The sequence below is a fragment of the Mastomys coucha genome, unplaced genomic scaffold, assembly GCF_008632895.1.
Source record: "Mastomys coucha isolate ucsf_1 unplaced genomic scaffold, UCSF_Mcou_1 pScaffold3, whole genome shotgun sequence".
NCBI classification, from domain to species: domain Eukaryota; kingdom Metazoa; phylum Chordata; class Mammalia; order Rodentia; family Muridae; genus Mastomys; species Mastomys coucha.
In genome coordinates, this window is record NW_022196909.1 from 13,610,550 (window position 1) to 13,635,420 (window position 24,871).

The 24,871-nt window shown below is 43.8% G+C and overlaps 1 protein-coding gene across 2 annotated transcripts in view; it reads right to left on the minus strand.

Moving 5' to 3' along the window:
• Lims1 (LIM zinc finger domain containing 1) overlaps positions 1–11,693 on the minus strand; it is a 105,517-nt gene extending 93,824 nt beyond the window's left edge. Inside the window, exon 1 of one of the 2 annotated variants that reach the window (XM_031348432.1) lies at positions 11,501–11,693. In XM_031348432.1, the coding sequence (XP_031204292.1) occupies positions 11,501–11,532 (32 nt within the window). In that variant the 5' untranslated portion in view covers positions 11,533–11,693. The remainder of the gene's footprint in view (positions 1–11,500) is intronic. The other variant, XM_031348433.1, reaches the window with a different exon arrangement.
• Between the last annotated feature and the right edge of the window lie 13,178 nt (positions 11,694–24,871).

The window sequence follows — 24,871 nt, forward strand, 5'->3', positions numbered from 1 at the left end:
AAAAAAAAAAAAAGAAATTGACTTCTTACCTAAGCTCACCAGATGAAAAATCAGGATGAAGCCTGGTATTTCTGCCTTCATTTGTGCCTACTCATCTGTAATATCAGCATTGGGGAGTCTGAGACAGGAGGATCATTTAGAGTTCTAGGCCAGCTAGGGTCACATGATGAGTTCCATGCTAGCATGAGCTACAGAATGAGACCATCTCAAAAAAACAAAAGCAAAAATAAACACTACCATGATCTACATTAAATCTAACTTTAAAATACAACAATCCCCAACAAACATCATCATTGTTTCTATATCTTTGAATGAATTCAGAATTGATTTATTTGTATTTATGTATATGTTCATGTTATGCAGATGCTCATGGAGGCCAGAAGATAGTGTCAAATGCCCTGGGGCTGGAGTTACAGATGACTGGGAGCTATGAGGTATGAGCGTGCAAATCTGAATTCAGGTCCTCTGAAAGAGCAAGTGTTCTTAAACCTCCAAGTCATCTATCCAGTCCTAAATTTCAGTCATGATAGAGAACAGAAGACAAATGAGGCGCTTATATTCTACACTATAAAAGTACATTTGTACTTCGTCTTGTAGAAAAGAATCTGCCTGCAAAATACTATAAGCAAGTCAGTATACATTGCACACTGCTCTGAGGAATGGCAGACTCATGAGCCTTGGTGTAAACAAAAACCCCTCCACACAGACATGCAAGGCTCGTGCAGGAGGCCGAAGAAGAGAAGTACCAACAACATGCATACCAGACTAAGGGCTGAGCACCCGACCAGACGGACAAGATGACCTCGGAAATCACTGTGTAGATGCACTGATTCTCTATCAGGCAAGCTAGCTGGAGATGGCTGGAGGAAAGAGCATCTCCTGGAATGTTAGTCCTTTAGCTTCCCGGACTGTGTGGGTTTAAGGAGTATAAGGACTCTGCTTACTCATTTTGCAATGGCTGGTACAAACTTACAATTTCAAAGACTAAATCACATGACTCCTGACATAGATGTGAGTCACACAGCTACAATTTTATAAGCCCTACTGATCCCCACCTCCACCCCACCTCATAGCACTAGGGCTACATGTGCAGCCAGTCCACCTTTTTACATGGTGCAAACTCAGGTCTTCTCACTTATACAGTAACTCCCACCCCTAGACAGTTTCTCTGCATAGCCCTGGCTGTCCTGGAAATCTGTAGACCAGGCTGGCCTCTAACTCACAGAGATCTGCCTGCCTCTGCCTCCGAAGTAATGGGATTAAAAGAGTGCATCACCACAGCCACCTTGGCTAATGACCTTTTTAATGTTCTTGAATTCAGTTTTCAGATATTTATATTCATCAGAGAATAATCCCTAATTTTGCTTTTTGTTGTTGTGTCTTTATCTGGTTTTGGGAACAGAATAATATTGGCTTTGTAAAAAGAATCTGGTAGCATTTCTTCCTTGTTTGTTTTACTGGCTAGTTTGAAAAGTGTTTGTTGTTTAAAGGTCTTGTAGAATTCATTAATAAATCCATCTAGGCCTGGAATTTTGTAGTTGGAACATTTTATTATTATTATTATTACAGATTCAATTTTGGTTTTTTGTTATGGATCTGTTTGAATTACTTTGTCTCCTTTTGTTTTAATTTTGCTAGGTGACATGCATCTGTAAAATTCATCCACTTTTGGATTTTCTAATTTATTGGGATATAAATTTTTAAGATATGTCCTTCTCTCTTTTGGCAGCTTGCAAAGCACTTCCCATTACTATCAAAGCTAGTGAAGGAGACTTCCAAGTGAGATCCAGTTCAAATCCTTTGACTGTTATGTCCAAAATGCATGGTGTCCAGCAACAGAGGCTTACCTTTAAATTCTAGGAGGTAATCAGGGGCAATGGCACTAGCCTGTATCATTTTAGAAGATGGACTTTTCTGACAAATGGAAATAGAAAGATAATGCTTTAAAAGAAATATGGTATTATGTGTTTTTGATTAGGCAATTGAGACTATTAATATTCAGTTACTACTGAAAGGTATGCATTAATCCCTGCTATTCTGTTGACTTAATACTGCTTGCTGTCCTATTTGTTTAATTACTGTTAATTCTTTTCAATGTTTGTCATTCTCTTCAGTCTGAAGAATTCTACACGTATCTTCTATAGATTTTAATTCCTTTAGAATGCTTTTATTGTGAATTTTTTCTCGTTCCATACTGATAAATAGTTTTATGAAACACAGTAGGTTAAACTGGCAGCTGCTTTCTTGAAATATATCATTCCAAGTCCTTCCATAGTTTCTGTTGTATTTCTCTCTTCCAGCTTTTAATGAACTTTATTGTTCTGGATATGTAGTGTTTTAACTATAACGTAACATTGGAAGAGGGTTCTTTTTTGCATCTGTATATTTGGTGCTAGCAATTAATGTCTCTTGTACCTATATGCACATTTCTTTCTTTAGGTTTGTGGACCTGTCTGCTATGATTTTACTGAAAATGTTTCCCTAAAGACTCTGACACCAAATCAACTGCCTGAAGAAAGCAGAGGCAAGCTGTTTAGAAGAGCTTTAGAGCAACTGAGTCATTTGGAAGGGACACTCTCTATCTTGTTGAGCTGCCTGCAGGCTGTGCAGTGTGCTCTAGGTTTCTAACCATGGTGGGGTGGGCTTTGGTGAAGTGTTTATGAGTTATTTCTGCTCCTGTAAGTAACTCTTCACCCATATTCCTATAAGTAAAATGTTTTCCTGAATCTTCTGCAGGAAATTCTCCTTCTATGGCCAGGACTGAATATTCCAATTCTACCTTACCCTCAAGCCAATATATTGTCATCCCTTTGATCCATTTGATTCTTGAGGCATCCACAAAGGTTTTTTTGTTTGTTTGTTTTTATTTTATCTACAAAGTTTTTATTCAACTTAGTAAATACTATTTCCAGTATTTTTGTTTTGCTTTTTTTACTTTTTGTTTTCAGTACTTGTTGCCCTTTACTGATGTCCAGTCTCATTTTCTGTATTGCCCGTCCCTCACCCCTTTTAAAAAGGTGTTTTCTTGGAATTCATTCAGGGATTATTAATATCTTCTTTCTCTTTAAACATACTTCTCATATTTTCTAAGTCTTTTATGGGATTTCATCTAATTTACTGTCATTGTAGAGAATTACATAAGATTAGCAGTTCTTGGAGGAGTCATGCCGCCTTGGATTTTAGGCTTCTCATGTTTTTGTTTGTCTTGTTTTAAGTGAGATTTGTATACATGGGGTTAGGCTGCTGAATTTTTGCCGTAAATAATCTTCCCCTCCCAATAAAAGTATTTACAATATTTAAGAAGGACTAAGTTATCTAGTAGAGTCCAAATATAATGTTCCTCTCTTACAATAGTGTTGGGGAAAGCAAGCTCAATGCTCAATGTTCTCCAAGAACTGAAAACTGTTATCAAACTCAATCATTGTTAAAGGATAGTCCCACTATGAAAATAAAGTAACGGGCGATAGTGGTGCACGCCTTTAGTCCCAGCACCTGGGAGGCAGATTTCTCAGTTCAGGCCAGCCTGGTTTACAGAGTGAGTTCCAGGACAGCCAGGGCTATGGAGAGAAACCCTGTCTCAAAAAAAAAAAAAAAAAAAAAAAAGAAGAAGAAAGAAAGAAAAGAAAAGAAAGTAACAATCCAAAAACAAAAACAAAAACATCCACTAAACACATTCCTTTTAGGAAGTGAAACATTTAATTAATAGTATAGTATGCAACAATCTATTACTACAAATTGGAGTAGAGGAAAAAGGGAAGCAAGGCCGTGATTAGCAGTGAGCAGTAAAGCGGAGAGGGGAACAGCAGGACAGGAGGGCATACGCAGGTAGAGTAAAGGTCGAATGGAAAGAGTACGGTGGCTGGGGACACACCCTAGTTGGCACACTGTTCACCCAGCATTCAGGGCCCTCGGTTCAATCCCTAGTATTGTACAAGCCAAGTATGACAGTGCACTCCTGTGATCTGAGCCCTTGGGAGGTAGAGGCAGGAGGACCAAGAGTGTAAGGTCCTCCTCAGCTATACAGCAAATCTGAGGCCAACACGGGATACATGAGACTTTATCATAAAAGAAGGAAGGAAAGTAAAAAAATATGTTATCAGGTAACTTAAACGTCTCATATATCCGGAGGCTGAGATATGGAGACTCCATAAACCTGCTCACACTATGCTTTTTGGGAAAGCCTATCAAAAGGAAAGTGAAAAAGCATAAAAGGAAGGGGCGGAGGGGCGGAGGGGTAGTGACAGTGGCCTCAGCGGCAAGATGGGTGGCTTAAAGGCACTGGCTTAAAGGTGCTTGTAGCCAAGCCTGGTGAACTGAGTTTGACTCTCCAGTGAAAGGAGAGAAGTGACTCCCACAAACCATCCTCTCACACTAGCACCACAGTATGCCTGTGTTCATACATACTGTGTTGATTATTTTTGTCTACTTGACACAAGCTAGTCATATGAAGAGAGTTGAGAAAATGCTACCATCAGATGACCTGTAGGCATGCCTGTTAATTGGTATAGGAGGGCCTGGCCTAGTGGGGGTAATTCGATCTCTGTCTAGGGCAGGCTGTCCTAGAATATATAAGAAAGCAAGCTGAGTAAGACAAGAAGAGCAAGTCAGTAAGCAGTGTTATTCCATGGTCTCTGCTTTAGTTTTTAAAATTAAAAAAAAAAATAGGAAGAAAAAAAAAAAAACAGAATAAAAGTCTGGGATATAGCTGGACTATCAAATTAACATAGGTTATTAAACAAAGGAGGAATAAATGTGAGCGGGAGAGAGTTGCATAGACGCAGTTATAAAGTTTAAGTGTAGTCTTACCTGCAAGCTGGTTCCAGTCTCCATTCTCTTGGCTCTTTATGGGCTCAAACACCAATACATCCCTAGGCAATCTTCTGTGAGCACTGTCCCAGACACTAACTAGTCCTATCAATCTTTCCTGTGCTGAGTCACAAACGCTCAACACATATCAGGTGGTTCTTCAGGGGTCATGCTGAAAGGCTATTCTTACCTTGGGGCAGTCTTTTGCAAAGTCACATCACTGACACTGAGCAATCTCCAAGGGGTTGGTTTATAGATGCTGGTCACACCTTTGGTCATTCCTTCAGGAGTCTGGATGTGAATGCTGGACTTGTTCCTGGGAGGCCATCACCATGCTGAAGGCCAGAGTACATATATAATCCATATTGAGAACGAGAAGGTATCTTCTACTCATGTTCACTGCAGTGTCTGGCTGTTTACTTTGTCCTGAGGTCTATTTTACGGGACACTTCAATGGCTGGTGTTAATAAAGCCTCCCTCAAGTTATTTTAATTGCTAGTATCATAGTGTACCTCTTTCCATCTTTTTACTTTCAATTTGCCTATACTGTTATAGATACAAGGTGAATTTCTTGTACAAAGCATATATTTGGGTCATTTCTTAAAATCTATATAGTCAAAATCTGTCTCTTAAATTAGCATCTTTAGCCCACTAATATAATAGGCTTTCTCTACCCTGATTCAGGGTTACAGTAACATAAATGTTAGACCTCTTTCTTTAAACAGTTCCATGGTTCCCTGAGCCTTTAAATTTTTATTGGACTGTACCCAATCTCATTTCTTAATTCCTATATTGCTGTTAGACTACAACAAACAAGTAGTTAACTACAGACTGTACAGCTCACAGAGCTGAGGACATCTGCTAGTGTAGCGTGAGTAGACCTTCCCCACTAGTGCCCACACAAAGTCTTCCATGTTCCTGGTGAAGAGCGTGCTGAATGCCAGGTGACTGTGGCTGAATTGGACTCTGCTGTACTGGCACAGTCTATATATCCAACATGGGCAGGCCCAGATCTGGTAAAACTGGATGGAGTACCTCCAGCACTGAATAAAGCTTTTGGAAAGTTTCTGAAGGACTTGGTTTCCCTTAAACCCCTTTGCTACATGGGACTTCAGACTGGGCTGCATAAGACTCTTGTCTCAAAAAAAAAAAAGAAAAATAAAAGAAAGAATGAAAGAAAGAAAGAAAGAAAGAAAGAAAGAAGAGAAAAGGAAGAAAGAAAAGGAAAGGGAAAAGTAAAAAAGAAAAGAGACAGAAACATTTTCTAATATTTCAAATACAATGAAGTAATAGGACCACAACAGTATTTTAAGAATATCTACAAACAACATGAATGATAAACATTTAAACTCAATAACAAAGACAACAGCTCACATATTGTAGATCTCATCAGGTGCAAGTGGAACAATTTGCAGTAAAATACAAAAGCCGCCGGGCAGTGGTGGCACATGCCTTTCATCCAAGCACTTGGGAGGCAGAGGCAGGCAGATTTTTGAGTTTGAGGCCAGCCTGGCCTACAGAGTGAGTTCTAGAACAGTCAGGGTTACACAGAGAAACCCTGTCTTGAAAACAAAAACAAAAACAAAACAAAACAAACAAAACAAAACAAAAACAGGGCTAGAGAGATGGCTCAGCAGCTAAGAGTACTGACTGCTCTTCTGAAGGTCCTGAGTTCAAATTCCAGCAACTACATGGTGGCTCACAACCATCTGTAATGAGATCTGATGCCCTCTTCTGGTGTGTCTGCAGACAGTTACAGTGTACTTACATATAACAATAAATAAATCTTTGGGCTCAAGTGAGCGAGGCCAAAGTGAGCAGAGGTCCTGAGTTCAATTCCCAGCAACCACATGATGGCTCACAACCATCTGTACAGTTACAGTGTACTCATATACATAAAATAAATAAATAAATCTTTAAAAACAAAAACAAAAAAATTTATAAAAACGGGCTGGAGATATGGCTCAGCCATATCTGACTGCTCTTCCGAAGATCCTGAGTTCAAATCTCAGCAACCACATGGTGGCTCACAACCATCCATAATGAGATATGACGCCCTCTTCTCATATGTCTGAAGACAGCTACAGTGTACTTAGATATAATAATAAATAAATCTTTATTTAAAAAAATTATAAAAACAAGCAAACAAAACCCCAGGGGTTGGAGAGATAGCTCAGTGGTTAAGAGTACTGGCTGCTCTTCCAGAGGACCTGGGCTCAATTTCCAGCACCCACGTGGAGGTTCATAACTACATGTAACTGCAGTTCCAAGGGCTCTAATGTTCTCTTCTGGCTTCTGCAAGCAATACACAGCAGTGGTACACTTACATACACATCATACAAATAAAGTAAAAATAAAAACTTAAGAATTAACTCAAAAAATCATATTAGTTAAAAAAGAGAGTGCAATACCAAACCAAACCAAACCAAACCAAACGCTGCTCCCATCCTAGATTTCCTAAACCCTCTTGAGAGGGGGCTAATGTTTTTGTTCCGTATGTCATTTTACCTTACTCATCTTTGAATATCCTAGAAAGGCCCTAGACTCCTGGGTGTCCTAGGATCCTGGCTCTCCTACTCTCTACCACATTGTGACAGCAATCACAGTTTCCCAGTCCTTTCCATTTTACTAACAGGCCAGCACTAATTCCTTTTCTATGCCAAATTCCCCACCCCTCTCAGAAGGCACTATTCAGAGTTCATTGCTCAAAGCTTATTGTAGCCATAGCTTCCTGGCCCTCAGAGGCTGCAGAGATGCCCCAGGGGTTAAGAGCACTGGCTGCTCTTCCAGAGGATTCAGGTTTGAGTTCCAGCACAGGTGGTTTACAACTCAACTGCACTGCCACACCCTTTCTGCACTGCAAACATGTGATACACAGATATGCATGCAGGCAAAACACCCATACACATTTTTTTTTTAAAAAAAAGTTGGTAGACTCATTAAAGCTCCAAAGTGTACTTCAACATGAAAAAAGGAGCAGGAAAAATATACAGTCCTCTCATGTATGTGCCCATGCACACACTAAGCTTCACTGTGGAAATACCTGATGCTGTCAAGTGAAAAAAATAACATCAAGATGAAGGGGCATAAAACTCCTACTGCTGGAGGTTAGAAAAATGGTTCACCTGTCAGGAGAACTAGCTCACAACTTCTGAAACTCCAGTTCCTGGGAACTCAGTGTTCTCTGAGGGCACTGCACTCACAGGGTCCATACACATACATGCAAGCAAAACACCTATACCCAAAATTAAGAAGAAGAACAACAAACACAACCACCCATCACTGGAGAAGTAAACCTTAGAAAATAGGTTGTATAATTAATTCTTGTTTTAAACAGCTTAAGGCATTAAGCTGAGTCCTCTGGAATACATTAAGGCAACAATTCTGTAAGCAATGTAAATAGTCTTCCTGAATTAAGAAACCATAGCTTCGAGCAGTTATAAGAACTATAAAGTCAACAAGTGGTTTGACATGTTTTTCCTGCTATTTTAATGCAATCCTACTCAAGAATATGGTCTGAACAGAGGCATACTTAAAGGACTGTCTGAAGAACAAATGTGTGTAATTGAAAATACAGTTGCAGAATTAAGCTCTGCCCTCCCATTATGGGTTTCTAAGGTTGCTGAGTTTCTCCACCTGAAGGAAAGGCTGAGCCCTCCCAGGAAAGGAGAGAAAGCTCACTTCCAGTACCCACACTTGGCAACATAAAGAACTACCAAGGAGAAGAGCCAGGAGGCTCACACAAAGGGAGAGAATGAAAATGCTAAAATCAATAGAGCACAATCTCATAATAAATAAACAAGGGCACAATCCTGATGGATTTTTTTCTCTAAGACTGTAGAGCACAGAGTAGCTAAAGAACTAAGGTATTTCAGGGCTGGGGATATTACCTCAGGTGGTAGAGTGCTTCCCTTACATACATAAAGCCATGAACTTGACCCCCAGCTCTGCAGAAACCCATGAAAAACAGGCAAGACATGCCTTTAATTCCAGCATTCAAGAAGAGGATGAGAAACTCGATTGAAATCACCTTTGGCTTACTTAGTTTACATCCTTGGTTACTTTACTACGTTCTTGGTTACTATGGCTACAATAGTAAGTTCAGGGCTAGCCTAGACTATTAGACCCAGGCTTAAAACACAAATACAAAGCAAAGCATCCCACAGGGCCTACCTCCCTACTTCAGAAGCAGACCTAGGACACTGCAAACTTAGAAAGTGCCACAGAGTTTCCCTGTTCAGGATGGCACTGCCTTACAGGAACTTTAGGACCCATGGTTGCTCTTAGTCATTAAGTCCTAATAATCAAGTCAAAATCCTGTCTCAAAAAAACCAACCAAACAAACAAACTCCCCAAGAATGAAAAATCCATACTACAGCTCTCATTCAAGAAATACTTTGGGGGCTGAGGAGAGAGATGGCTCAGTGGGTGAGAACATTAATCTTCCAGAAGACCCACGTTCAATTCCTAGCTCCCAATTCAGCGAACTCACAACCCCCTGTAACTCCAGACTTAGGGCATCCTCTGGCCTCCGTAGGTACCTGCACTTGCATGCACATGCCCACACACATCCATATCGTTAAAAAGAAAAACAGAAATACTTGGAAGGCTATAACGGTTTTACTGAATTCTTTACATACAGGATAAAAATGTCAATTTCTCCTTTAAGTGTCTGTCCTTGATGAAATAAATAATACAGCCACTCTGGGAAAACATTCTGTCCATTTCTTTAAAAGTTAAACATAAAATTACTGTATAGTCTGGTAAGTTTATACACTTAGACATTTATTTTATAGAAAGGGAAAACATGTTCACACAAAAACCTGTACATGAATATCCACAGTAACTTTATTTGTAATCTCCTAAAAATAAATAAATAAATAAATAAAATAAAAATAAATGCAAACACCCAAATGTCTTTTGGGTGAAGAGTGCAACAAACTGTTGTACAGCCATATACTATTACTCAGCAAAATATGGCACATGAAAGGAAGACTGTGTGACTCCACTTATTGGGGTACTAAAAAGTTAAAACAAGCAAGAAAAATGGCTGTTACCAGTAGCTTGGGGGAACAAAGAACGGAGAACTGTTCAATGTGTACAACAGCTTCAGTTTTGTAGATAATATGTCTGAGGGCAACTGTAGTGGACCATATGGATGTAGCTAATGCATAAAAATGGGGGCGGGGCACACATGGTGGTCATGTCTATAACCCCAGCACTCAAGAAGTCAGACAGGAGGATCACTGGCACATCCAAGGGCGGCAGAAGAGTGAGATTCTACACAGTGAGATCTGGGGTGGGAAGGAAATAGGACCAGGGAGGGCCACTAGACCAGAAACACACTTGAGGGTCATACAAAGACACCATTCTATTTGAGTCTCAGATTATACTGTATATCCATTCTTCTTTACGGCTCACATATACTTTCAATTCCCGACCAACTAAATATTCCACATGTCTTTTTTCCAGGCGGAAAATGTCCATGGCCAATACAATAATCGCTCATGATGAGTACAGTGGTTGTACAAATTCTTAACTCTTGGTCCTCTTCCTTGGTGCCTGTATACAGTGCTTCTGCTACATACCAAAGCTCATGCTATGTTAAGCACTGTGCTGAATTAGAAGCATTTTTTTTCTTCTAATTCAGCACAGTGCTTCTAATTAGAAATACCATTTGTTCTGCAAGAACAACAAAAAAAGAGAATCACTAAATGTGATTTAGACTCACATTTAGCAGACATTTCCTTGAAACTAAATTTTGGGGACAACTGATAATACTTTGTTGATAATGAGAAAAGTTTCACGATTTCCACTGAAAATTGCAATTCTGGAAAATGAGGCCTCTCGAGTTTGACAGCTTCCCGGATACTTAAGAATTTAGCGAAACCAGTGGTGATGTTAACGAAACTCATTCAGAGACATTAATACAATGTGTTAGCATCCGGAACCTTCCTTAATAGAGTAAGGCAATAAAAACCCATTACAATAAAAATCCATTCAAATACAAGACAGTCTGAGGAATTTTCATATAACCGTGAGCTCGGGTTTCATATTAAAAAAACATCGTCCGAACTTCTGGCCAAATCATAAAGAATACCCACAATATTTGGAAAAGCCATTCGAATATTTCTCTTCACTTATTTAAAACTGAATTTCTTTTAAATAGTTCATTCAAAACATATCACAACAGACAATTCAAAAGGAGAACACAGCTGCTTTTTCTATTAAGCCAGACGTTGAAAGGATCTGTAAAATATGTATCAGGTTGTTCGTCTTAACTTTTTTGTTCAGGGTACACTATTTTCATGAAATTGCGCGATGCGTGTTAATATATCACGTTATTATTCAACGAATAAACATTTTTACGCGTCCGTTTTCATTTCTAACATAACAAATGTATCGGACTCCGTGGTCCCGAGACCCTCTGACCCGTTTTTCTTATCGGTAGAATGTGAAGTATTCTTAGCCAAACTCTGGGACAGCATCTGCCCTCACACCCCTAGGCCGCACAGGACAGCTCAGCAGGACCACGAAGGCCTCTCCCGCCTCGGGCTTGGGCGGTGCGTGTCCGGGCCTCTCGCCAGCCGCAGGCCGCGCGGAGGCGAAGGTTGCCCGGCCGCCGGGCCCGACCTGGCCCGGCCCAGAGGAGGCTCGGGCAGCGGCGGGTCGCACAGCGCGCGCGCGCCCGTACCTGTTGGTCATTCCGGCCGCCACGCCCAGCATCTCGGCGGTCCACGCCGGGTCAGTCTGCGCCTCAATCCCCGCCGCGGCGGCCGCACCCTCTTCCCTCGCTGCTGCGGCGGCGAGCCGTCGATTCGAGGGCGGGTCCCAGGCAGGAAGGGGGCGGGACGAGGCGGCCCCGCGGCCACGAGCCGGTAATGGCCCGCAAATGGCGGCGTTGACCACGCCCCGAGGAGCGCCAGCCTAGCTCGCGAGGGGGTGTGGCTAAGGCCCGCCAAAGCCGGGCTAGGGCGGGGCGAAGCCTTGAGAGGGCGTGGTTAAGGCCAGCGGGGGTGGGACGGTGTGCTGGGGTGAAGTGTAGACTGGGGGGAGAGCCCGGAAGGGGGCGGAGCGAAGTCAAGGGGCGGTGGCTGGGAGGTGGAGCGCGGCGAAGATCCTCCAGCATTGGGCCGTTTTGCCTCTTGGCCCCGCTCCTTAATTGTCATAGCTCCGCCTTCCTCCACATAGTTCCGCCCCTTCTTTGGCTTGTCTCCCCACCCCCAAGCCTGCTTTCTCCAAGTTTGGCTATAGGCGCTTTTCCTGGCCCCAAGCAGGCAGAGAGGCTTATGGGTGTTCCGAGGGTGGAGGGCCATAGAGTCTAACCGCCCGGAACACTTGGTAGGTAGGGTGTGATGGTCAAAGAACAGGCAAGAGTTCCCATGGCTTGAGACTCTGCCTCAACTTGGCCTTAGGCCACCTGGTTCTGTCTGCTGCAGGGGCGTGGGGATTGTACAGGGTTTCCATCCGGCCTGCGACGCTCCTGAGGAGATTGTGCCAATGAGGATGTCCTGCAAGTTAGTCTTCCAGGGATGGGGGGGTCTCATCTGGATTGTCCATTTCCAGCCTGCGGGACTTCCTTGCTCTTGTTAGGATTTTTAGCTGGCCTGCAAGATGGCTCAACAGTTCAATCCCTGTGCCCCTCATGGTAAAAGGAAGCAATCATCTCCAATTGTCCTTTGACTTCCAAACACATATACACAGTAAATAACTAAATAAATGTAACGAAATAGAATTTAAAATTTTTTGCTTCCAAAAGAAAAGAAAAAAATCTTGCTGCCATTTTGGGATAGCTGGGTAAAACCTGGCTACCTCTTGATTAGTGGTTTTTAAGCTTCATCATGGTAATGCCATTTGTGGAATGTGCTCTCAGAGTGATTCTACTTCTGTGGTTGACCAAAGTCTGCCACAAAAGAAAGCTTAGAAAAATATGGTTGTTCTAGAAAACGGGATTGAATTTCTAACTGCTCAACTTTTTAGTATCTCAGAATAAAAAAGGATGCTACCATGACAATTTCTTTATTTTCGACTAGGTTGTCTGTCAACCGTCAGCTTTTAAAAACAAAATTTGATATTTGGAAGTTTTTCACATATGTGTGTGAATATGTACACCAGAAATGCAAAGTACATACAAACTGAAAAAAAAATTGTGCATGTGAGTATGAGTGCATTCATATTTGCCTACTCACTACCTAGGCACACCTCGGAGACTAGAGGATGGCGTTGGAGTCCTTGGATCTGGGGTTACAGATGTTTGTGAGCTGCCCTGTGGGTGCTGGGAACGTAACTGAGGTTCTCTGCAAGAGCACCAAGCGTGCTTCACTGCTGAGCTATTTCTCCAGCCCCACAAAGAGTTATTGAAAAGAATATTCAAAATAAATAGTTAAATATGTATTTTTCTGAGCTGTGCATAGTGATGCACACCTTTAATCCCAGCACTCAGGAGGCAGAGGCAGGTGGATCTCTGTGAATGCAAGGCCAATCTGGTCCACATAGTGAGTTCTAGGACAGCCAGAGCTACATAGTGAGACCCTGTCTCCAAACAAATAAAAATAAAACAAAAACTAAGAAAATGATGGTTTTTTTTTCTTATTTTCCATCTCCTTTTGCCTCCACCACATAAATGTGTAATAAGAGGGCAGGGGAAACCGTTTTCCTGCCTCCAACTAGTTAGACAACTCCTGTATCTTCAGAACTAAGTTTTACTTTATCTTTATCAGTTTTTGTTATACTAGAAAGCTAATACTGAGGGTTGGGCAATATTGTGTATTAATTCAGAGTGAAATCTTGGGCTCTAAACATCCTGGGTTCAAACTCACGCTGAAGAAACCAAGAATCCAGTAGTTGCTCAGTGCGCAAGTTAGATGACTCAGCAGTCCAAACCTGGCATTGAAACCTAGAACGATCCTGGAGACCTGCTTGTTTGCAGTCAAAGAAGTTAGCTCAAATTGGGCAGTGGTGGCACATGCCTTTAATCCCAGCACTTGGGAGGTGAATTTCTGAGTTCGAGGCCTGCATGGTCTACAGAGTGGGTTCCAGGACAGCCAGGGCTACACAGAGAAACCCTGTCTTGAAAAAACAACAACAACAAAAAAAAAAAAAACAAAAAACAAACAAAAAAAAATTTAGCTCAAAGAACCTCCAAGAGGACAAATAGTCAAAAAGCACAGTTCATACTATGTCCTTGTATCTGGGCTTCCATCAGAAGGATGCTGCCTACTTTCAGGCTTCAAATAAGTTGATCTTTAAAAAAAAACAAAAAACAAAAAATTAATCACAGTAGTGCCTAGTGGGTTACATTTTAGCTGATTCCAGATTCAGGGAAGTTGATAACAAAGATGAGCCCAGCATCACATTCTCTGAACACCAAGGTCTTTACAACTCCGGAGAAAGGAATCTAGGGTTTCACGTATAGAAAGCAAGGACTCTTCCACTGAGCTACACTCCAGCCCCATTCTTGTCATGTTAAGGGAAAACTTGGACAAGGAGAATATTTGTGCAAGATGTTTCTGGGAAAAGGACAGTTTAGCATTCCTAAAATTCCACTCTGCTGAGTTGTGCATGACAAATCCCATTTACTCCCACATGATCATGTATGAGATCAGTGGAGTTTATAAGAACCCAGTCTGACTTCATTTTTAAATATTTATTTGAAGCCATCATTTACAATATTTCGTGTATTGGGGGCTGGAGAAAGAGCTCAGCAATGAACCCACTTGGTGGATTGTTGCCAATGAATATGGGAAGGAACCTTGTTGGAGTCGGTGGGGTCTCCTTGGAGAAGAGGTATAACTCAAGGTGAGCTTTGAGGTTTCTGCCCGGTCTTATTCCCTCTGTCTGCTGCCTACCTAAACCAGTATATAAAGCTCTCAGCTACTACTGTGAGATTCCCGGAGGGACCCCCACACTCAAATCCTGGGAGCCACGACCCCACACACCACCAAGACACGGACTTGATGCAATCTGCAAGAGGCTTTTTATTCCAGTTAGCTGGGGCAAGACTCATATCCCTCACAGGGGTAGAGGAGTCTGACCCTGAGCAAGGTCTTAGGCAGCTTTTTATTTCTGGGCAGTTGCTGAGGCAAAAGGGAAGACTGGGGTAAGGGGAAGGTACGGAGTGGTTTCTGATTGGTGCTGGCTCGTGCTAGGGTCCAGGGGCGGGCTAGCCACCTAGCAATTGTTTTGGGCCAGGTTGTTTCTGGGTTCTCTGGCCAGGTCCCTTGTTTCTGGGTTCTTGGGAACTGGCCTCCCATTGTTTCTAAGTTCTGGGAGCCGGTCTCCCACTGAGTTTAACTAATGGCTAAATTCCCACGGTACAGTTTGAAAACTTAATCTTATACTACTCCAGCATTATGCTCCCCACCGCGATAACAGACTAACCCTCTGAAACTGGACACAAGACTCTGGTGAAATACTTTTACAGGAGTTGCCTGGGTCATGGTATCTCTTCACAGCAGTAGAACAGTAACCAAAACAGTGAGACTTCTATTTCTATCCAAAAATTGGAGTTCTTTTTTAAAATTTTTAAAAACTTTTTTTATTCTTTAATCCTTTTTTACAGTCCAGTCTTTTGTCCCCTCCCAGTCTGCCCTCTGAAGGTTCCTCATCCCATACCTCCCGCTCCCAACCCCCTGTCTCCAAGAGGATGTCCCCACCCCTTCCACCCTACCTCACCAGACCTCCCCACTCCCTGGGGCCTCAAGTCTCTCCGGGGGAAGGAAGGTTAGGTGCATCTTGTCTCACTAAGGACAGATCAATCAGTCCTCTGCTGTATATGTGTCCGGGGGGCCTCGTATCATCTGGTGCACGCTGCCTGGCTCAGTGTCCGAGAGATCTCAGGGGTCCAGGTTAATTGAGATTGCTGGTCTTCATTGGGGCCACCCTACTCCTCAGCTTCTTTCAGCTTTTCCCTAATTCAACGACAGGGGTTTCCAGCTTTTGTCCATTAGTTGGGTGTAAATATCTGCATCTGACTCTTTCAGCGGCTTGTTGGATCTCTCGGAGGGCAGTCACAAAAGGCCCCTGTTTGTAAGCCCCTGTTTGTACTGATGGTGTGGTGACACCATCAGTAATAATGTCAGGCCTTGGGGCCTCCCCCTGAGCTGGATCTCAATTTGGGCCTGTCATTGGACCTCCTTTCCCTCAGGCTCTCCTCCATTTTTGTCCCTGCAGTTCTGTCAGACAGGAACAATTCTGGGTCAGAGTTTTTGACTGTGGGATGGCAACCCCATCCCTCCACTTGATGTCCTGTCTTTCTACTGGAGGTGGACTCTACAAGTTCCCTCTCCTCACTGTAGAGAATTTCATCTAAGGGAGTCTCAAGAGTCTCTCACCTCCCAGGTCCCTGGTATATTCTAGAGGGTCTCTCCACCTACCACCTCCTGAGGTTGCCTGTTTCCATTCTTTCTGCTGGCCCTCGGGGCTTCAGTCCTGTTCCCCCCACCCAATAACTGATTATGTTCCCCTCTTCCCCTCCCTGTCCTCTTCCCCCTCAGATCCCTCCCTCTGCACCCCCAGCCCCGTGATTGCATTCTTCTCCCTCCCAAGTGGGATTGAGGCATCCTCACTTGGGCCCTTCGGCTTGTTAACATTCTTGAGTTCTATGGATTGTATCCTGGGTATTCTGTACTTTTTTTTGGCAAATATCCACTTATTAGTGAGTACATAATACCATGCATGCATGACCTTTTGGGTCTGAGTTACCTCACTCAGGATAATATTTTCTAGTTCCATCCATTTGCCTGCAAAACTCATGATGTCCTTGTTCTTAATAGCTGAGTAGTATTCCATTGTGTAAATGAACCACATTTTCTGTATCCATTCTTCTGTTGTGGGACATCTGGGTTATTTCCAGCTTCTGGCTATTATAAATAAGGCCACTATGAACATAGTGGGACATGCGTCCCTGTGATATGGTAGGGCATCTTTTGGGTACACGCCCAAGAGTAGTATAGCTGAGTGTTCAGGTAGTTCTATTTTCAATGTTTTGAGGAACCTCCAGACTGATTTCCAGAGTGGTTGTACCAGTTTGCAATCCCACCAACAAAGGAGGAAGGAGTGCTCCTCTTTCTCCGCCCACATCCTCACCAACATGTATTGTTGCCTGAGCTTTTGATCTTAGCCATTCTGATTGGTGTGAGGTGGAATCTCAGGGTCATTTTGATTTGCCTTTCCCTGATCACTAAGGACTTTGAACATTTCTTTAAGTGCGTCTCAGCCATTCAACAGTCCTCTGTTGTGAGTTCTCTGCTTAGTTCTATACCCCACTTTTTGATTGGGTTGTATATTAGCCCTGTATTGAATGGGGGGGGGGTTTATGAAGATTTTTTTCCCAATCTGTAGGTTGTCGATTTGTTCTACTGACAGTGTCCCTTGCCTTACAGAAGAATGGATTCCATTGTGTAGATGTGCCACATTTTCTTTATTCATTCTTCATTTGAAGGACATCTAGGTTGCTTCCAGTTTCTGGCTATTACAAATAAAGCTGCAATGAACATAGTTGAGCAAGTGTCCTTGTGGTATAGTGGGGCATCCTTTGGGTATATGCCCAGGAATGGTATAGCTGGGTCTTGGAAAGAATTATTCCCAATTTTCCAAGAAACCACCAAATTGATTTTCAAAGTGGTTGTACAAGTTTTCACTCCCACCAGTAATGGAGGAGTATAACTACTATTTTTTTTTAAGGTAGGACTATGGTTAACCTGGAACTTCCTACATAGACCAGGCTGGCCTTGATCCACTTGCCTAGTGCTGGGGTTAAAGGGTGACTTGTCACCACACCCAGCTTCATAAGCACTTTTACCCTAGGTAATCTCATGAATTCTTTTTTTTTTTAAAGATTTATTTATTTAATGTATATGAGTACACACTGTAGCTGTACAGATGGTTGTGAGTCTTCGTGTGGTTGTTAGAAATTGACTTTTAGGACCTCTGCTTGCTCAAGTCAACCCAGCTTGCTCCAGTCGGCCCCGCTTACTCCTGTAGAGCCCTCTTGCTCCGGTTGACACCGCTGGTTCAGTCCCTGCTTGCTCTGGCCCAAAGATTTATTTATTTATTATATGTAAGTACACTGTAGCTGTCTTCAGGTGCACCAGAAGAGGGCGCCAGATCTCATTACAGGTGGTTGTGAGCCACCATGTGGTTGCTGGGATTTGAACTCAAAACCTTTGGAAGAGCAGTCAGTACTCTTACTCACTGAGCCATCTCTGCAGCCCAAATGTAATGATTCTATTTTTTTTTTTTTTAAGGTTTTTCGAGATAGGGTTTCTCAGTGTAGCCCTGGCTGTCCTGGAACTCACTCTGTAGACCAAGCTGGCCTCGAACTCAGAAATCCACCTGCCTCTGCCTCCCAAGAGCTGGGATTAAAGGCGTGCACCACCACTGCCTGGTGTCTCATGAATTCTTAACACCAGAGCTCTTCACTACAATTCATCTAGCTCTGAAGGGTCATGCAGTGTCATCTTGATAGGCCGACCAGCTTCATAATAGGATTTTGTCACAGCGTATTTGAAACCCATTTCTAGTTGTGGTGTGGCTCACTCCTTAGCACACACTTTTAATCCCTCTGGTTGGAATACAGACACGCCCTTAGTACTCATCTTTCATCTCAAACAATGAAGGTAAAGTTAGGTTGTAGAAGGAAGCACCCATGTTTGAAAGTGACGTCTAATTGAGGGGCAGCCAGAGTGATGAAACAAAGATTTGACAGAATAGGATATGCCCAATTCTCATGAGAAGAGAGTGGAAAGAGAAGCTACTTAAGGGAGAGACAGGACGTACAGGAGGAAGAGAGCATACAGGATAAAGTAGAGTTCCTGGAGAGCAGTGCAGTAGAGTTGAGAGGGAGAGGAGAGCAGCCCAGAGAGGCAGATGGAGGCAGGTTTACCGGGAGAGTTTTACAGAGTCAGACTGAAAAAGAGAACAAGCTAAATACAGGAAAAGACAGAATGGGAAGGACCCAGATTAACAAAGATTGCTGGACTTAGTTTGAGGCCAAGCAGAGCAATTCAGAGGCTGAGAGAAAAGCCAGTTTGAACAAGTCAGTTGGGAGAGGTTTGAGCCAGAACAGCTGAGTTGAACCAGCCAGCCAGAGCTCAGAAAGAACAAGGAAAGGCTGAGCTTACTCAGCGGTGAGTCTCAGAGGCTGAAAACATTTTAGGACTAGATTAGAATATAGGAAGGCTAGAAGCTTCCAGGCCTACGCCTAGGTTACCAGACGGAGGCAGTAAGCCTCCGAGATGACAATACAACAGGAGAACAACAGTTACATTAGCAGGGTTTGTTGAATAGCCCCATGTTTTCTACAAGTGCTTCGTTGACTACAGTTAGCTCTCCTGATGGAGGAGAATAGACTTCACTGGTAGCCTTCACACTCTCCAAAACACAGCACCCATCATGCCTTTTCAATTTTGTCCCAACTTCAAGCAGACTACAGTAAACTGAGAGGTTAAAATTTTCAAACTGTACCGTGGGAACTTAGCCATTAGTTAAACTCAGTGGGAGACCGGCTCCCAGAACTTAGAAACAATGGGAGGCCAGTTCCCAAGAACCCAGAAACAAGGGAACCAAGACAACCTGGCCAGAGAACCCAGAAACAACCTGGCCCAAAACAATTGCTAGGTGGCTAGCCCGCCCCTGGACCCTAGCACGAGCCAGCACCAATCAGAAACCACTCCGTACCTTCCCCTTACCCCAGTCTTCCCTTTTGCCCCAGCAACTGCCCAGAAATAAAAAGCTGCCTAAGACCTTGCTCAGGGTCAGACTCCTCTACCCCTGTGAGGGATATGAGTCTCGCCCCAGCTAGCTGGAATAAAAGGCCTCTTGCAGATTGCATCAAGTCCGTGTCTTGGTGGTGTGTGGGGTCGTCGCTCCCGGGATTTGAGTGTGGGGGTCCCTCCGGGAATCTCACAAAACAACATCTCCCAAAGCTTCCTGTGAAAAACTGCTGATGTTCACAGTTCCAACACCATAGCCTGCTGTTATCCTTTCTCCTTGCAGCTTTCGATAGCAATCTTTTTGGTTTCTCTAGACAGGATTTCTCTGCGTAGCCCTGGCTGTCCTGGAACTCACTTTGTAGACCAGGCTGGCTTTGAGCTCAGAAATCCGTCTGCCTCTGTCTCCCAAGTGCTGGGATTAAAGGTGTGTGCCATCACTGCCTGGCTGCAACAGTAATCTTAAATTCCACTAAAATAAATAATGTGAACCCCCTTTGAAATTACTCAGAAAAATTCTGAAGAATTCTTTGGTCATAACAGGAGGAACTGAAATCCTGCTCTTGTAGACCAGTCAGACATGTAAAGGAAACAGTGACTGAACCTGCTCACATGGACAAGTATGTTCTCATCAAAGAGACACATTTCTCATGTTTGCCGCACAAGTAGCAGTAGTGTGAGCACAAGACTCTTTCAGTCACTGTTTTCCAGGTTGATAACGTTCTCTCTTTCTTTCAGATCAATAATGGAAATCTTTTTTCAGAACTAGGAAGATGGCTTACCAGACAAAGATGCCTGCCAGATACAATCTGAATTTGATCTGGTACCCTTATGGTTGACAGAACCAACTCTTGAAAGTTCCTTTCTGACCTCCATACATATGTAGCATGCATGCACACGCTCATGAGACGGCTCAGAGGGTAAGAGCACTAGCTGCTCTTGTAGAGGACCTAGGTTCGGTTCCCAGCACCCCTATTGCTGCTCACAACCACTTGGAATTTGCGTTCCATCTGATCCGATGCCCTCTTTTGGTTTCCAAGGACACTGCATGCATATCATGCACACACATACACGCAAGCAAATACTCTTAAAAATGAGTAAATCTCAGCTGGGCACTGGTGGCGCATGCCTTTAATCCCAGCACTTAGGAGGCAGAGGCAGGTGGATTTCTGAGTTCAAGGCCAGCCTGGTCTACAGAGTGAGTTCCAAGACAACAAGGGCTATACAGAGAAACCCTGTCTCGAAAGTTTAAACTGAGATCAAGCAGCCATATAAAGGCAATGTTGAGTAATATCTTGAAATCAAGATAGCCAGAGTTTGTTAATAGATTCACTTCCTTGGGAACACTGGTAAAAGTAAACACAAAGTTCAGATGAAGAGGCTTCTCAAGCGAATGTGACCTTTTCAGTTAACTATTTGGCTAAGACAAGGAGCAGTCAAGGACGGTGGTCCTCACAGAGGCTCTGTCAGGAGAGCATCGTCTGTATCCAGCATGTTAGCATGTTGAGAAGCAGTGAGGAGCTGGGGTGAGGCTCAGAGGTATCATGCTTGCTTAGCATGCCCTAGATCCTGCGTTCTATCCAGAAGAGGCCAAGAAAAAAGCTTGTGAGAAGTAGCGAGCATAGCATTTCTTAGAAAAGCAGATAAGAAAGCAAGCCCTTGTCTTCTCTTGGTACCGAGAAAGATTCAATGAATGCCACAAAGCACAGAGGTTGCAAGCTTCTGAACAGGAGACATTTTGTATATCACTTTTGTCAGTGTGGGAAACAATTAGAGGAAGATTCCAACTGTCCCTTATGTGGCTTAAAAATATTTATGTTTCACAAATGGCCAATCAACATTTTTTTTTTTTGGTTTTTCGAGACAGGGTTTCTCTGTGTAGCCCTGGCTGTCCTGTCACTCTCTCTGTAGACCAGGCTGGCCCTGAACTCAGAAATTCGCCTGCCTCTGCCTCCCAAGTGCTGGGATTAAAGGTGCGTGCCAATCAACATTTTAAAAGAGTGCTCAGCATCCTTATCCACTAGGAAATCTCAAGTAAAACTACTTCAAGATTCCATCTTAACCTACATTGAATTACTGTAATTAAAAAGAAAAGAAAACAAAACAGAGTATTCAATAGCACATATACTAAAAATGGAACAATTTAGTAAAGATTAACAAGGCCCTGCACAAGGGATACACACAAGTTCATGAATTGGTCCACATTAAAAGACAACATCAAAAGCCAAACCAAAGGTCACCACAATGGAAATGACCCCGCAGGGAAAGACAATGGGCTGCCCAGCCTGATGATCTCAGACCCTCGTGGTAGGGGACAATCTATTTCCACAGTAGTCCTGTGGCTTCTACCCCATGCTGTGCTCGCATACACAAATAAATAAATGTACTTTAGAAAAGGGCTAAGCCATCTCTCCAACCCCCCAACCCCTTTAATGCCGATCTTTTTATTTTGTGTGTGTAAGTATTTTTGCCTGCATGTAAGCCAGAGGAAGGCATGGAACCCTTGGAATTGGAGCTATATTCAGTGTGAGTCTCAGTGGGGGTCCTGAGAACTGAATTTGGGTCCTCTACAAGAGCAGAGGTAGTCTTTTTTTTTTTTTTTTTAATTTTTATTCTTTGTGAGTTTCAAAACATGTACCCCAGTCCCATTCATCTCCCTGTCCCCTTGCCCTCCTTACTAATAGAAAATACAAACAAACAAAAATGAACACATCTTGTGGATGCTGTGGTGTGTCACCGTGTGTCCCACAGTCCACCCCTATATCCACAAATCTTCACTTGCAAATGTTCTCTGGCTTCTCTGTGACACTGTTAATATTGGATCCTCACTGGGACTCTTCCTGGTTATCCTGTTGTTGCTGTGAGATTCCTGGAGGGACCCCCCACACTCAAATCCCAGCGGGAGCGATGACCCCACACACCACCAAGACATGGACTTGATGCAATCTGCAAGAGGCTTTTTATTCCAGCTAGCTGGGGTGAGACTCATATCCCTTGCAGGGGTAAAGGAGTCTGGCCCCGAGCAAGGTCTTAAGGCAGCTTTTTATTCCTGTGCAGTTGCTGGGGCAAAGGGAAGACTGGGGTAAGGGGAAGATACAGGGTGGTTTCTGATTGGTGCTGGCTCTCGCTAGGGTTCAGGGGCAGGTTAGCCACCTGGCAGTCATTTGTTACCTTCTCTCTGCCAGGGCGTCCTGGTCTCCTTGTTTCTGGGTTCTAGGAGCTGCTGGTCTCCCATTGTTTCTAGGTTCTGGGAGCCGATCTCCCACTGAGTTTAACTAAGGCTAAGTTCCCACAGTACAGTTTGAAAACTTGGTCTTACATTGCCCTGTGTCATGGAGATCCTGCAGTTTTCAGATTGGCAGGACCTGCCCTTTCACATACTCCAACAGTTCACAGATGATGTAGATTTTGGGGTAGGCTAACTCAAGGCCCTGAATCTGGGCCTGGCAGGCAACTGAGCTGGTCAGCCCCACCAGCTCTGCCTTATTGGCATCACCAAGGCAAATTTTCCTGCACTTCTCTAACTAGGCCACCTGACGTTACTACTCAGAGTCAGGTCCACTGTGCTTGTCCAGTCAAGGTGCACGGACGAACTCTTCCACATGCTGTATCCTGTGAGGGGCTGGGCCAGCTCTCTCACTCTCCCACCCTTAGGACTGACTCACCCAATCTTTGCCAGCTCCACTGTGTTGCCCAGGCGAGTGAGAGGCAGGGATAGCTCTCGTGAGCTTGGTGCCAGCTTTCCTAACTACTGCAGGTGGCTAGGGGTGAGGTGGAGCAGCGTGTCACCCCAGACCCTCACAGTGGATGAGTGGTGGTGGCCCGCTCTCAGTGCTCATACTCTTAGGGCTGGCTTACCCGCACCACCTCTGCCACCAGGGCCAGCTCTAATGTGCTGCCCAGGTGAAGTGCAGGGCCCCGCCTGCTCTTCCGAGTACTGCAGCCAGCGCTCAGCCTTCTCTCACAACATGGTGGCCAGCTATCCTGACTGCCGCAGTATTCTTAACCAGGAGCTATCTCTCCAGGCTGAACAGACTTCCCTTCTTGTTTTGTTTGTTTTTGTTTTTCAAGACAGGGTTTCTCTGTGTAGCCCTTGCTGTCCTGGAACTCACTCTGTAGACCAGGCTTGCCTCGAACTCAGAAATCCACCTGCCTCTGCCTCCCAAGTGCTGGGATTAAAGGCATGTGCGCCACCACCGCCCGGCTACAGAAGTCATGTTAACCTCAGGCATTCACCTCAAGTCTAAAATAGACAAAACAGGGACTTTTAAAATGTAGGTAGAGGGACTTGAAAAGTAAAGACAGTGGTTAGCATCATAAGTTAGTCGGTGGTTAATTTGGTTTTAGGGCGCAGAGGGAAACATGATTAGGCGTTTGTGAGGTAACATTCCATGTCTTGGATGAGGCTAATTCATTCATGAGTGTTTGCATCCACATTACAGTTAAGTCTCAGACTTCCCTTCTTTAGACGCCTGTTCAATGGGTACAGGCATTGAGCTCATGGAGAATGAAATTCCACACCTTAGGAGCTACATGAAGGTCTGCTTGTCCTTTACTGTACTGGATACTCAAGTGGGCCTCTCTCTTTTGTTCCTCCCAGAATTTTATAGATGGTGGTATGTAAAATGAAGCCTGATAAAACTCAGTTGGGAATGAGAACAGAGCGACGTCTAGGGACGCCACACCATGAAGGTTGAACTGAGTAGATATCCCCGAGGAAGTACCAGTCATGGTCACTTCTTTTCCTCCCAAGTGGGAGAAAATTGGTCTTGTAAGCCTTTAATCCTGGCCTTGGGAAGCAGAGGCAAGCAGCTGTCTTTGAATTCAAGGCCAACCTGGTCTCCATAGTGAGACCCTGTCTCAAGAAGCAAAATGACATGGTCAAGTTCAGGGAAAACAAAACAAGTGTGTGATTTTTTCCCAGGGTCTGGGTAATGCGCATAATCATTTCAGTTCTTTATAGTTGTTCTGGTTAGCATTTGTTTGTTTGGTTTTGCCAACTTGACACAAGTTAGAGTGATCTCAGACGAGGAACCTCAATTGAGAAAATGCTTTCAATTGGATTGGGCTGTAGGCAACTCTGGAGAGCGTTTTCTTGATTAATGATTGATGTGAGAGGGTACGGCCCACGGGGGGGTGGTACCAGACCTGGGCAGGTGATTCTGAGTTGTATGAGAAAGCAGGCTGAGGCTGGAGAGATGACACAGAGGTTAAGGACAGTGGCGCCTCCTCCAGAGAACAGGGTTTGATTCCTAGCATCCGAGTGACTGCTAACAATTATGTGTAGCATTAAGGCATCTGACGCCACCTTCTGGCCTCTGCTGCCATTGAATGAGCATGGTGCCCAGGCATAT